The sequence below is a fragment of the Pyxicephalus adspersus genome, chromosome 12 (assembly GCF_032062135.1).
Source record: "Pyxicephalus adspersus chromosome 12, UCB_Pads_2.0, whole genome shotgun sequence".
Taxonomy (NCBI): Eukaryota; Metazoa; Chordata; class Amphibia; order Anura; family Pyxicephalidae; genus Pyxicephalus; species Pyxicephalus adspersus.
In genome coordinates, this window is record NC_092869.1 from 17556285 (window position 1) to 17570354 (window position 14070).

Here is a 14070-nt window from a genome sequence, read left to right on the forward strand (position 1 = left end):
GCTGTCGTCCATCGTCCGTGGATCCGGCAGGTCGGTCGTCCGGACGATGGACGACACCGACTGTACACACGGCAGATTTTCGCCCGATAATTGGCCGATGCCGATTATCGTGCGATAAAAATCTGACGTGTACGTAGCTTAAGGCTGCAGAATGACATGCAGTTACACACACATCTGATTACGTCCTTACACACGCCCATTCGGGCGGAGACATTGTTACACAGTGTTTTTTTTTTTTTTTTTAAAAGGAGATTAGGCACAGCTATAGAATGGGGGAGGGGAAGCCTGTGTCCCTGTCTCATCATAGCTGTGCTGTGCTCTTCTCCCTCCAAACGGCTCTTATTAGCTGATGGAATCCACTGAACGGATGACAGCTGAGAACAGCGCAGCCTCTCAGTTGTCTGTTCAGAGGATTAGAGTTGCTGATGAGAGTCAGGGGGAGGGGGCAGGGCAGCCGGGGGGCTCGCCCACCAAAAGGGGGCTGGGGAGAACTATGGTAAATGTTGGCAAGTGGCAACACAGTTTATTGGAGGCACAGACCTAACTGCAGGCACACAAGATGCAGGTAGCTATGCAGTGCATTAAAAAGTTTGAAAACTCACTACCTACAAATTTGGCTAAAATTACCCTACTCCAATTAAATCTGAATCCTGTAAACTCACCTCCAACAATATTGGAATTAATTCAGAATGTACTGCTACTTCTATTCAAAATTCTGCTAGCTTGTCCTTTTTTCACCATTTAGGGGACTATTAAAAACGATGGAGAGCCAGTGAAATTAGAGTTTTCTTAGTTTTCTAACATTTAATGACCATGTTATTTAAATTTTCCAATTACTTCCTAACTAAAACGTTGATATCTTTATTTGTTCCTCTCAAGATGGAATGGGACGTGTGCTCGCCCAAGAGGTGTATGCAAAAGACAATTTACCACCATTCCCTGCATCGGTAAAGGATGGGTATGCAGTAAGAGGTAAATCAATGTTTTGTAATATTAAATTATTTAAGTGCTAAAATTTAAAAATGACAATTTAGTATCAAAAAGTACTTCAAACTTCATCCTACTGTGGTCTTTAAGTTTTATATTGAGTTCTTTCTTTAGTTTTTTAATATTCTAAATATTTTCTTAGCTGCAGATGGCCCAGGAGATCGTTTTATTATAGGCGAGTCTCAAGCTGGAGAACAGGTGAGGATCATCTGTGTATTGTCTTTTGTATTGTGTTTGTCTCCCTAAAAAACCTGACTTACCAGAAGTTTTTTTAGGCTTTTAAACTGAATAAAATTCAAATAACTAAAGGTAAAATTTGCATCCAGTGATATTTTCCTTACACTTAAACCAGCCTTTCTAAAAAAAAGTTACCCTGGAAAGCAAGCTTAGAGTACTGGAATACTCCAATATTACTGTGGAGTACCTTAAAAACAATTATGAGGGGCATATAATGACTTATCATTTTCAAATCCGCAAAGAGTATCAAGCCCAAATACTTGCAAGTGTTGGAATTGCAAGGAAAAATTACCCAGTTTTATAAAACTCACTACTAACAAAACACAGCTCTCACTATAAAGCTTAGGTAATTTAACATTCAGTTTTTTCAAAAGTCCAGGCAAATTCTTTGTTTAGAGTGAGTGTTTAGTGAGGCCTCATGGCCTGAGCATCATATTCTTAAAGGTCAAAGATCCTACTACCACTGGGCCCTTAAATTCACATGAGTCTATCTTATCTGCTTTTGAACAATACTAAGGTCAACACTATTCAGTTCAACCTCCCATCCCCTGATTTGCTGAATATTCTTTTGACAAAAGTGAAACTTCACAAGCTGTCCACAGAACAAAGAGATCTCCTCATTACAGAAGTAGAGATAAGCAGGACAGGAGGCTCTATGGCTGCTGGTAAAACCCCAAGCCCTGGTGCATCTTGACGCATGCAGCCCCTTCCCCGATTTTAATGGAACATGAACCACTCTAATTTAAAAGGAGGGAAAAGACCCAGAGTTGGCCTTCTCATACCGACTCATCTCACTGCTGAATAACAATTACAAGATCCTGGCAAAACTGGTTGCAGTCCTTTCTCCTTCGATCCTCACTAATCACCAACTGGGATTTATTAGGAATCAGTATTCCACAATCTGGATATGATGTGGATAAAATAGCTATCTTGGCCATGGTGAAGTCTTACTTACCTGAGCTCTCTTGGGTCATTGTTACTGGGATTGGATGCTAAGAAAGCATTTGACAAAACAGAATGGCCTCTTCTATATAGAGTCCTAACAACTAGGGTGTTTGATCTGTTTTCGACTGCCTACATACCATACAATAAGTTTACAATAACCCATCCACCTAACATCAAGTTAATTGGAGATTTATCTAAACCCATCGCCAAGTCTAAATGAATGAGACGGGGGGGGCCCTCTGTTCCTCATCCTATTTAACCTTGCCCAAGATCCCCTACTACATCTCTTGGAATCCTTTCCCGGTTTTAGGGGAGCCAAGATAGGCGACTGAACTTTGAAGGCCACAGCATTTGCTGGCAATTTCCTATTGTACATAGCAAACCCAAATATAAAATATTTCTGGCAAACATTCTACACGTTAACTTTCCTAGTGAATTATTTACCCTTTTTCTCTGGAATTAGCATATATCAGGATTTTTGGATTTGCAGGGCTACCGTATAACAAGAGGAAACAGAAAACTCCTAGCCATTGTTTCTCAAGCCGCAAAGGAAGTAATTTTACATAAATGGATTTGCCCTAAATTCCCCCTGTCTTGTATTATTCCTTGAGAAATTTATGTTTGTGTTTCAAATGGATTGGGTAGAGGCTTCGCTGGACTAGAGAACGAGCGTTTAGTGTTTTTTCAATGTTTAAGAATCTTCCATAGATTCTGTTCCCACTCTCACAAAGCAGAAAATGATTCAATCTTTTCAATTAACCACGTTGTACACTTACAGGATGGCTCTCAATGATCCGCCAGTGCACATTGATTTAGTTGCTTCACTCTCCCCATCTACATTCTCCAAGTTTATTATTCTCCAAATTTAGTTCACCTAATATCCCATCTTCTTGTGTATGTTAGGGTGTTTATTATTATGCACTTTTGGTTCCTATTTTTCACTACTCCTCGTTTTACTATACCTGCATTGTTTATCAACTTGTTAAGCACATATCTGTGTGATGTTTTACCTCTAATCTGTATCAGGTTTGTTTTATGTAATATATACTGTTGTATTACCTTGTACTACCCAAATAAAAAACAAACTAAAAAAAACAATGAAGAAGAATCCCTTATTCTACAAATATTCCCCTGTGTTCTTTGCAATAACCTTAAAGTGAATATATTTCTTTATATGGACCACTTATATATTTATACAGGTTGATCATATAATACAATATATAATACAATAACTTATATATATTCTGAGATTTTGACAAAATCCTAAAGCAGTCATACCAGGTTTAAAATATATTTCTGAACTAAATGAACAACATGGTTTAGATTTAACATTAGAAACTATACAATCATTTTAAATAAATCATTAACAAATTCGATTCATTTTTTTTTTTTTAAATTGCAAAAGCATTGCTTTGCTTTAAGGGATAATGTTTTGAGATAATAATAATGACTGCCATTACTGTCATGCTTTGAGAATTCTAGTTTCTTGCTTGTCATTCTGATGCTTTGACTTCAGTGCTGAGTAGGACATTGACCTGGAATAAGTAGTTTTGAAACCTTTCTAAAACATTCACACCATGTTTGTTACAGACTCTGCCCAAAACGTACTGAAATCAAACACTTCAAAGCATCTAGCATTGATGACTTCCCTTTTGTTGGAATCATATTATTACCCTTTTACATTAGTTCAGTGTTTTTTGACGTTACTAGCATGAACAAATAATGTGGGTGTTTTTAATTCACGACTTGCTAATTGTGTTATTGGGGCAATATTACATTTGGTTTAGAGCCTTAGTTTATAAGCAAGTGACTACTTTTATATTTTTCTATAAAGAGTAGATTAGTGAAAGAAAGATAGAAAAACATACACGGATTAGATTGTATGACGTTGTTAAAGCAATGTCAGTTATTCAGCATGTAAAATAACATGTAATATGAGGTTACATATTATATCAGTATAACATATGAATAAGGAGTATATAGGGTTGAAATGTGGGAGCAACAAGAATCATTTGGTTTAGACCAGTTTGTCTCAACTAGGGTTCCTCCAGGAGTTGCTAAGGGTTCTTTGAGCAATGATCAATACTTAACTGATACTAAGAATCTTTTTGGCTGTCTGTAACGGTTACATGCTTCACACTGGTCAGCAATGTAAGTGGCATTCTTTTCATGTCCACCACACCAATTTGCTGTTAGTTGTGGATATAGTAAATAAAGCAGGGGTTTCCTGAAGACCTGAAAGTTTGTTCAAAGGATTACCTTATTATAAAAAAAAATTTGGGAAACACTGGTTTAGACTAAGCATCTTTCCTCCTAACTATGAAAGTTGTCAGGTTAGGCAGATCTGTGTATAGACAAGTAATGTGTATAACAAGTAATAAATGTGTAAGTAACAGAGAAAATTGTCATTCAAAGAGAGTCAAATTAGAAAAAAATGGAATAAAAACCTGGATTAGGGAAAGGAGACGTTTAATATGATTATACATGCCAATAGTATAAATGTGTCTGTGAAGGTCCTTGAACTGCAATGTTGTTTGTATCTGATATAAAAAGTACTATTTTACTTGAATTGCTGTCCTTTATGCAGTATTTATAACTAGATGTATTTCTTCATACAAGGTTATATATCCTTCTTTTCTTTTTACCTTAGCCAACTCAAACTGTGATGCCAGGTCAAGTAATGAGAGTAACAACTGGTGCTCCAATTCCATGTGGTGCTGATGCAGTTGTTCAAGTGGAGGATACTGAGCTTATTAGAGAATCAGATGACGTGAGTAAATGTGTGACACAGATGCTCAACACCTCACAAAACATACGTCATATGAAAATGCAGGAACATAGGCAAATTTTGGTCAGTCAAAAAGCTAGGATTTACTATTTCTTATGCTAAGTTGGCCTAGGTTTTTTGATCTGCACCTTGGCAGCACTGTTTGTCTTAAGTAAACACTTTTATTTTACAGGGAACAGAGGAACTGGAAGTTCGTATATTGGTTCAGGCTCGTCCAGGGCAAGATATAAGGTGATACTTAATATATGATATCACATATATATATTTATAATAGCCAAAGAGAATTCCCCTCCTTTGCAACCTCCTAGAATGGTATTCTCACTTTTCTGAGGTTTTCCTTCTGTTGCTTGCTGAGAAACGTAGAGTGGGGAGAGAGATTTCTGTTTAGAGCATATGTTAGTACAGAAGTTGTTTTTTTCATGCCATGGCTGTGTAGCTCCCTGCAGGTCACACAGCACATAACTTGGAGAGCCATAGACAAGTAAGACCAGAAGGGTTTCTAAAGCATTTCATGGTTATCATTATTAACTACAGTATAAAAAATACTCAAGATTGCTAGTGTGAGTCTGGATTAAAAATGTTTTTGTCCATGTTTAAAACAATTTAATGTGAGAATACATTGTTTATGAATATTTGCAGTTAATTATTCTCTCTATGCAACTACAGAGATTTAGAAACTTGCCACTTTTATATCACACTGTGTGTTTGATGCACAGATTCTAAATATGGTATTGGTTTTGCTAGATTGGCTCTAGTTTTCAAAATAATGACCTCAGTAATGACCTTATAGAAAACTAATGAAACATGAAAATTTAGCAAAATAAACTAGTTATGCCTATGTATACAAAATTAATGTTTTGAAATATTTAATGTCAATATATCCTATATTCAGTTTAATTACAGAACTAATCACCAAGAGTCATTGAAAAACCCAAGTTTGTACGACTTCCTTTTATGCTTATGATCAGGACAATCATGTTGAAGACTCCAGCAGTAGTCTGCCATCATGTGTCTATCCCATCTGCCTTGATACCTTTCTTCCATCACCAATATATATTGATGGAACCTCTCCCCTTGTTCCTCACGGAAATTGCAATGGTTTTCTGGAATTTTTTTTGCAAATGGCTATGGAGATAGTGTACCTTTATGCTTATAGTAGCACCCACATTTTTAAAGTTTAAGAGCAAGTTTTGTACCAGTTTCTCATAATTTTGTGCTTTATGGTTGCCCAAGAAGTTCCCGACAACCATGACATAGCTGTGCCAGGCAGAAGCTTCAGTATCAGTCATGTAACTTGTGAAATTTGAATCATTTATCAGTTTCCAAATCTGGGGTCCATCAAAGATCCCTGCTTTAATTTTTTTAGTACTCGATCCAGGGAAGAATCTACAAATGTATTTGAAGCAATCACCATCCTTGTTCAGAGCTCTAACAAATTGCTTCATTAATCCTAACTTTATGTGCAGTGGAGGGAGAATGATTTTTCTTTGTGAACCAATGACTCATTATTGATGTTAGCTGCACCTTTTTTCATGTTTTCCCTTGGAGGCCATGTCACTTTTTTCTATTGATCCTACTTTGCTCCACTATCCCACAAGCAGGTGAAACATAGGTACTTTGTGTATCCATTTTGCTGTCCAAGTAGGATGTTCACCATTTTTAAATCAACACATATGGACACATTGGTGTTCATGATAGCAACACATTTGTATGACCATTTGGATATTTTCATACTCTTCTTTAAGTTTTGTTGAGTGACCAATTAGAATTGATGCATAGCAGTTGCCATTATGCAGTAAAACTGATTTCAAACGTCAAGTGGAACTGTCTATAAAAAGCCGCCAGTCTTCTGCTCGGTATTCTGGTACTCATATATGGGCTAGTAGTCCAGGGAGATTACAACAGTACACTAAGTCTCCATCTTCACTGAAATATGGTAGGAGTGTCACCTCTCTTGTCCTATAAATCGTTATTTTAACTTTCAGTCCCAGACAGTTTTTCTTTTTGCTTGGATGCTAAATGTTCAGATGCTTGTTTTGACAGACATAGGTCGCGTTGCTGGTTTGATGAAACACTTCCTTCATATTCACTTCCACTGCTAACTCCTGGATTACACTCCGAACCCTGTATATCTTCCATGTCAGATAAAGGAATATCAGGGAGTGTACTGAACAATGGTATGGGAACATCAGCACCATGCGGCACAGGTCGTCTTGCTGATTCCAAATCAGGGTACTCCCACTTGTTTTTCTTGTAACAATTGAAATCTATTGTATTCACAGCACAAAACTAACAATCATTATGATGATTTTTGGGTTCTCGCCATACCATAGGTACACCAAATTTCAAACTTTTCAGTTTTCCATTTTTCCACTGACGTAGACACTCTACACAAGTTTTGCATACCATATGGGGAGCCCAACACATATCTTGGTTTAATACCAAAATATGCAAGATGTGCTTGTTTCACAAATTCTGTATTGTTTCATCTCTGTTTTTGCCAAGAATATTCACCTCAAATGTTGCAAAATACATTAGGGTCATTTAAACATCTTCTTCTTAAATATTATTATACTCACATTTCTGTAAAAAAGGAAAATGTATGAATAAAAAGAAGGCAAATGAAAGTTTCATTAAAATAATGCTACATTTAATATAGTAATAATAAAATGCAAAACATCGGTGTTGATAAAGTTTGATAATAATATGCATGTGTTAACATTTGTTGTTGGTAAAAATGGTCTATTCTGATTCCTGTATCACCAGAACTAGAGCCAATTCAATGAAGCTGATGTTGTTTTTAGGTTCAGCAAACCTGGAATACACTAAATATATTAAAAAATCCTTGGCAAGTGAAAAAAAATGTTTATTTGTTCAGCTGCGTTAATTACTTGCAGTTTATTCTGATTATACATATTGATGTATAGAAAAGAAATAAGGTTGCATAGCCATTCATTTATTTCTTTTATTGAGCATTGTGCATAATCATTTTATGTCCTTTCTGTTTGTAGACCTATTGGCCATGACATTAAAAGAGGCGAGTGTGTTCTGGCAAAGGGGACTCACATGGGACCATCAGAAATTGGTTTATTGGCAACTGTTGGTGTCACAGAAGTTGAAGTACACAAGTTCCCAGTAGTTGCAGTTATGTCAACAGGAAATGAGGTTTGTGCAGTAAAGATATTGTGCCACGTTTGTTTTTATTTATTGATAGGTAAAACAGATCTATCAGCATATTTTCTACTTTATATAAGGTAAGGTTTGTTTACGATTGTAGGGGTAAACCCATCCCCTTCTGTCTTTAATTTCAAAGTTTTTTGGGAGCTTTACATCAAAGATCGGGAGGTAGGGTGAAGAGCAAAAACCTTAAACAATACAGCAGGAAAGACATGTACAAATGTGCAATGGGAAAAACATCAGAACATAAGCAATTAGGGTCAGGATACAAAACAGACTTTGCTTTGGACAACTGAACATACACAAACATAGCACTATTTGGGCCGAAGAACCCAAACTGGCCATTCAGTTATCATTATGTGCAAACCCTTATTTCACAATTCCTCTTTCCCAACCTGCTATTGTATAAAATTTAGGGAGAAGGAAATAAATGGGACAGGTGGGAAAAAGGTGGGGGGGGGGGTTCTCTCATGGTTTCTAAATGGAATTAAAGGTTAGCCATGGGTCCCAAGTTTTATAAAACACTGTCAGTCTATCTTTAATGGTGCAGGCCAATTAATCATTTGTCATTCTCTAATTTAACTTTTTTCTGGTGAAGGCAATTGTTATAGAGGAAGCCTCCCAAAGGCAAGCTATCGTGATACGAGCTGCTAAAAATATGTATGACAACGAGATGCTGCCCTCAGGGTAGACTCATCTAATTTTGAGAATAACACACTCTCAAATCGCTTCGATAAATGAATTTGTGTAACTGAGTAGATTAGAATATAGAATGCTAATCCAGAATCTCTAGACCCGTGGGCAGTGCCACCAAGAGTGTAGTAGGGTGCCCATTTGCCCACAGCCCCTATAACAAGGAGAATTACTTGGGTTAACTTTGTGGAGCCTTAGGAGGGGGGGGCAGATACCATCTAATCAATACCTTATAATTTGCTCCTATGAGTGAAGTGTTAGGAAAAATTGAAGAAAGGGAGCTTGCAATATCCTGGCGATCTCAAGTTTTTCATTCCATGTCAAGATTTTCTACCCATTGAGTCATGTAGAGAAGCTTCTTTTGAGGATTAAACAGGCTAAAGTAAACTGCAGAAATCCTACTTTTGTTTTTAAAGGAGAGCGGCAGGACTTTTTGAAATGCTGTGCTCTTCTCAGAGGAAGAGTAACTCCCTTTAATTTAGAGTGTTTGAAGGCTGGTAATTGTAAATATCCTATGATTCTGTCTTTGGCCATCCCAAACTGCCAGAGCTTTTGATAGTGAGGGGCATAGTTTTCAGGCCATTTACTGGCAGGGATCCACATTATTGTCTCAATAAGAATTGAAGGGCATGAAAGCGCTTCCAGGATTGTCCATTGCGACCTGTGATTAGAGATTAGTGTTTTGACACAATATCAGTTTGTGCCACCCGCTGATAAAACAATATATTAGGTGCTCCAAGGCCCCCCAGAAGCTTGGTTGTGTAAAGAGTAGAGGTGTTAATTATATGGAATTTGTTACCCCCATGTAAATTTTAGCAGCTTAGTTTTGAATGTATCAGAATATTGCTTTAGTGATCATAATTATGAAATTGGTAGTGTACTAAATTATAATTGGTAGTGTACAAAAGAGATATTAAAGCGTGGTAAGGATCTTTATCGCTGCTATCCTCCCAAACTGATTCAAAAGAAATCAATAGATAGAACACTAAATCTGCAAAGCTGTCTATTAAAGTGGCATCCCCAGAGTATTTGAACAAATATGGATAGATGATTTTTTTGGACTTTAAAGGCATTCAATTGGAAAAAAATACATATTGCAACAATTATAAAAATAATGATTTATTTCAAGCTTCATTAAAAAGGATTTGTTTCATAAAAACTTTGAATTAATCTCTATAGCTTCATAGTTGGAGTCCCCCAAGAAGCTTCCCCTAGTTATAGAGTCCCAAATTTGCATAACCATTAAAAAGATCTTTGACCATGATAAACCTAATTCCCTTCCTTTAAACCCCTCAAAATGAGAAGATTAAATATCTTATTTTTGAGTGAACATTATACAGTGTTACATTATACATTGCTTAAAGATTCCCCAGAGTATCCTGTATCTGGCCTGGATTCTGCAGGGAAGCTGTAAGGGCTGGAGGGGCACATGTTATCTTCCTTGAGTAAGCTAAGGTTTCTTAAGAGGGAGTCTGTGTCCTGGGAGGAGGCAGGGGAGGGAGAGTCTCCTATGTGGCTAGAGGTAGTGAGGCCCTGGGAGGGAGTGCTTATTCAGGGGTATCAATGTTCTGCTTACCTCCCTGTGCTGAATCCACTTGAATCCACCCGATATACATTCACGTGGAGAAGGAGGAAGGGGGATGCCCTGAGGCAGTAGGAGTGTTGCCCGGCGCCATCTTGGAAGCTGTGGGTGGTGTTTTAACAACCCAGTTCCGAGCTTTAGGAGCTGTTTCTTTGCATTTTAGTGGGCAATGTTTTGGATCTGTCTGCAAAGTGTGCCTTCACATATGCATACTTTCCACTTTGTCTTTAGCCCACAGCCTCCTGGGATACCTATGTCACTTATCCCAGGAGGCTGCTCCTTCTGCGCATGCTTGAGGCATTTTTTTTTTTCATGGCAGTTTTTCTTTATTGTTAATGATAATTAATAATTACCAGAACCAATAACACTTTGCTAAAATGTTGTTTGATACTAAGAAGTTATTAGTGCTTGGAATCCGTAATTGTTTGTACTGGTTTATGTGCTGAGCTACTTATCTTGACCGCCATGAGTTATGATCGCTATGTAGCCATATGCAACCCACTATACTACAACATGATCATAAATTGCCCAGTTTGTACTCTACTAATAATGTCATGTTGGGTTTTGGGTGCCATAGAAAGTATCCCAATTCTTTTTGGACTGCTCAAGTTAACATGCTATAGGTCAAAAACCATCAACCGTTTCTTCTGTGACATCATGCCAGTGATGAAGATGACCTTCTGTATCACTGTCTGTATTAGTCTGTCATTTGCAACCCCCATTTATTGTACAGCGCTGCGTAATATGTTGGCGCTATATAAATCCTGTTTAATAATATAAATAATAATAATTATTGGATAAAGGAGAAGAAACATTCCAAAAATAGGAACAACAGTTAGGTCTAGTACAGATATACTTATTTTTACTTCCAATTTGAACGTGACTCAACTCCCCAGAGCTAACCCCGAGTGTGACTCAGGGTAAAAAAAACAAGCTGAAAGTGGTAACCCTGAGTCACACTCGGGGTAGTTAAAAAAGTAAAAAAACACTTACCTGGACCCATCGGTGTCGATTGAATTGCTAAAAAAAAGATGCTTCTCTGTTCATATCATTACTTTTCTGTTGCTCTGCACAATAAACTGGCTATTTTGAACTATCGCTTTGAAAATGTATGCATGTGGAATTATTCCTACCTCCTGGAATACTTCAGATCCCATTACCAGTCCAATTAAAATATCTGATTGCACTAGAAGCTTAAAGTGAAAATTAGTCATGAGAAAGGGCTTTACCTGCCCTATCTTAAGTGCTTATTTCCTGGATGAATAGGATTACACTAGCCACCTATTACATTCAGTTTAACAGCAGATTCATTATAAAAAAAAAAAAATGCTGGTATTTAAACAATATAAAATAAACCAACTGTGTTGGTCCGCACAATCAAGCAAATCTCAACATGGCCCTGTAGTTAACTTCACTTTCAATAATTAGAAATGCTGAATACCATACCCAAGCAGTTTTCTGTTGGTGAACTAGTTGGTTGAGTGCAAACCTTCTCAAGACTTAAATGTTGATAGAGATGAAGAATTCAAGCAGTTATTGTTTAAGGTTTGTGTGTTTTAACTCCTAATTTCTAATAGGGGGGGCAGGGTATGTAAAAGGAGCACTGGTTGCAAGTGTAGATGTGGTAAGTTACACTGGGGGAGCCAGTAATGGCAGGGGAAAGGTATTTGATAAAACTAATCCGTTATTCCAATAGAGATTTCTAAAAAAAAAACAGGTGAATTCTCCCCACAAATACTGTACGTGTTTAGGGCAGTTGAGGCAGGGTTAAAGACATATATAAATGTTGTGAATTAGGGGGATCAGCACATCGCAAGACACAGTGGAGTCTTTTCAAAGTCCATTTATTGGACATAACTCAAAAAGCTTCACTTCACTTCCAGGATAAACATAACGCAACAACAGCTTAGTCCAGCGGAACCAAAAAAAAAGGATTATAAAAAAAGGCCTGCCTCCCTTGCAACTACCCCAGGATTGGACCTAGTACTTACAAGTATCAAGTTTTGCAGTTTTAACAGTCTTTACTCTCAAAACAGCATGGAGCTGCCCAGTCCTGCTCTCTTCAGCTATGCTGTCTGCACTCAGACTGAGACTCATTCGGCCCCTCTACTTTCTGACAGAACCAGACATACCTGTCAGGTGAGTTGTAAATCCTGGGCTGTAATGTGATAGGAAGGCCCACTCGGATTCTTCTCTCCTATTCAAGAATATGGGCCCTGTAATATCCTAATAAAAATGGCCACCACAAATGACCCAGAAATTCCCAGACTCTTGCAGTACCTCTTTAACCTCTTTTCAGAGGGACCATGACCTAAAGGAGGGAGGAATATTTCTACCATTCAGTACCCAGCCCTGGCGTCTTATACAATATATTTTATTATACATAATAATTTTTCTTTCTCGTAATTTGACAATTTGTGTGACAACCAGTCATAGTGATTATAGGCTTTGCAAACAAATCTTATACTTAACAAATCTTGTACTTAACAACAGGCACATCAAAGGATGCAGCTTTCACAGTGGATTACAGTGTTGATATAAAAATAGAAAGTTTTACAAATTATTAAAGGGTTGTAATGGGATGGCCTGAACAGACCTCCATTGCCCTCTCCCAAAGTAGCAGCATTTTTCTAAGAAAAGAAAAAATTATATATCTGTTTGAGACATACAGTTTATAACCTCCTAAGCAGGGCTGTCATCAGAAATTCCTGGACTCCATACTTGGTAAACATATTGTGCCCCCTCCTCCATATCTAAATGTTTTGCATATTCCAACATTGCAGAAGTCAAGTGAAGGGTCTGGGGTAACTAAGGAATCAGGTAGACATGGAGGGTTAGGCTTCACTTGCAGCTGGCTCATTTATTGGCTAACAAGACCATCTGCTTTCATCTGGATCTCTTTTCGGCTGTACCAGATCCTGTACATGCACACAGATCCTTTTCAGGCTAAACTTGACTCTTCACTTGCACCTGGTTCCCTTGCTGGCTAGCCTGGCCCATCTCTGCTTTTAGTTCTCTTGTTCTCGCTCCTGCACGCTAATCCTATGTTTCTCTCATCTCCACTCCTCTTGCTCTGTCTCCCTTCTCTCCACCAATTGTTCCACTGTCATCCCCTGAACACTACCTTTACTCTCACTCCCCCATATCTCTTTCCTCTCCACCCTTCTTTGCTGTCTGTTACCATTTCAGACCTATTGTTCCTATGCAAGTCTTTTCTCTCTATTTTTTTTCTCCCATGTCTTTTTTGTCTTTATCCGTTTTCTTTCATATCTTCTTCCCTGTGTCTCTCTCCTAGGAACCATTTACCTACCATGTCTTTTCAGGGACATAGTAGCAGATCAGAAAGCAGCATGCCATGGCCTATAACTGAAACACCCCTTCCCCCATTTCTTTTTTTACCATTTCTCTCTTGTCTCTTTTGGGCTATACAAGCAAAAACATGTGCAGGCTTTTTATGGGCAAACAGGAATTTTATTGGTCCCCCCAATCATTGGAACCAGACCTTTTATTGGGCTTTATTGATCAAATGAGCATCAGCTGGTCCCCTCTGGATAATGATAGGAGTTTCACCCACCCAGTGGGTGGAACTCATCTCATTGTGTTCAGCCGATCCGAAATCGTACGCCATCGCGCTATTCAGCAACTGAAAAAGCTCGCGGCC

At 37.9% G+C, this 14070-nt stretch overlaps 1 protein-coding gene across 31 annotated transcripts in view; it reads left to right on the forward strand.

The window, feature by feature from the left end:
• GPHN (gephyrin) overlaps nt 1-14070 on the forward strand; it is a 401006-nt gene that overhangs the window by 318758 nt on the left and 68178 nt on the right. For all 31 annotated transcript variants that reach the window (XM_072428975.1, XM_072428977.1, XM_072428985.1 and 28 more), the window contains 5 exons: nt 880-972; nt 1130-1185; nt 4820-4939; nt 5130-5188; nt 7969-8122. In XM_072428975.1, coding sequence (XP_072285076.1) covers nt 880-972; nt 1130-1185; nt 4820-4939; nt 5130-5188; nt 7969-8122 — 482 coding nt within the window. The remainder of the gene's footprint in view (nt 1-879; nt 973-1129; nt 1186-4819; nt 4940-5129; nt 5189-7968; nt 8123-14070) is intronic.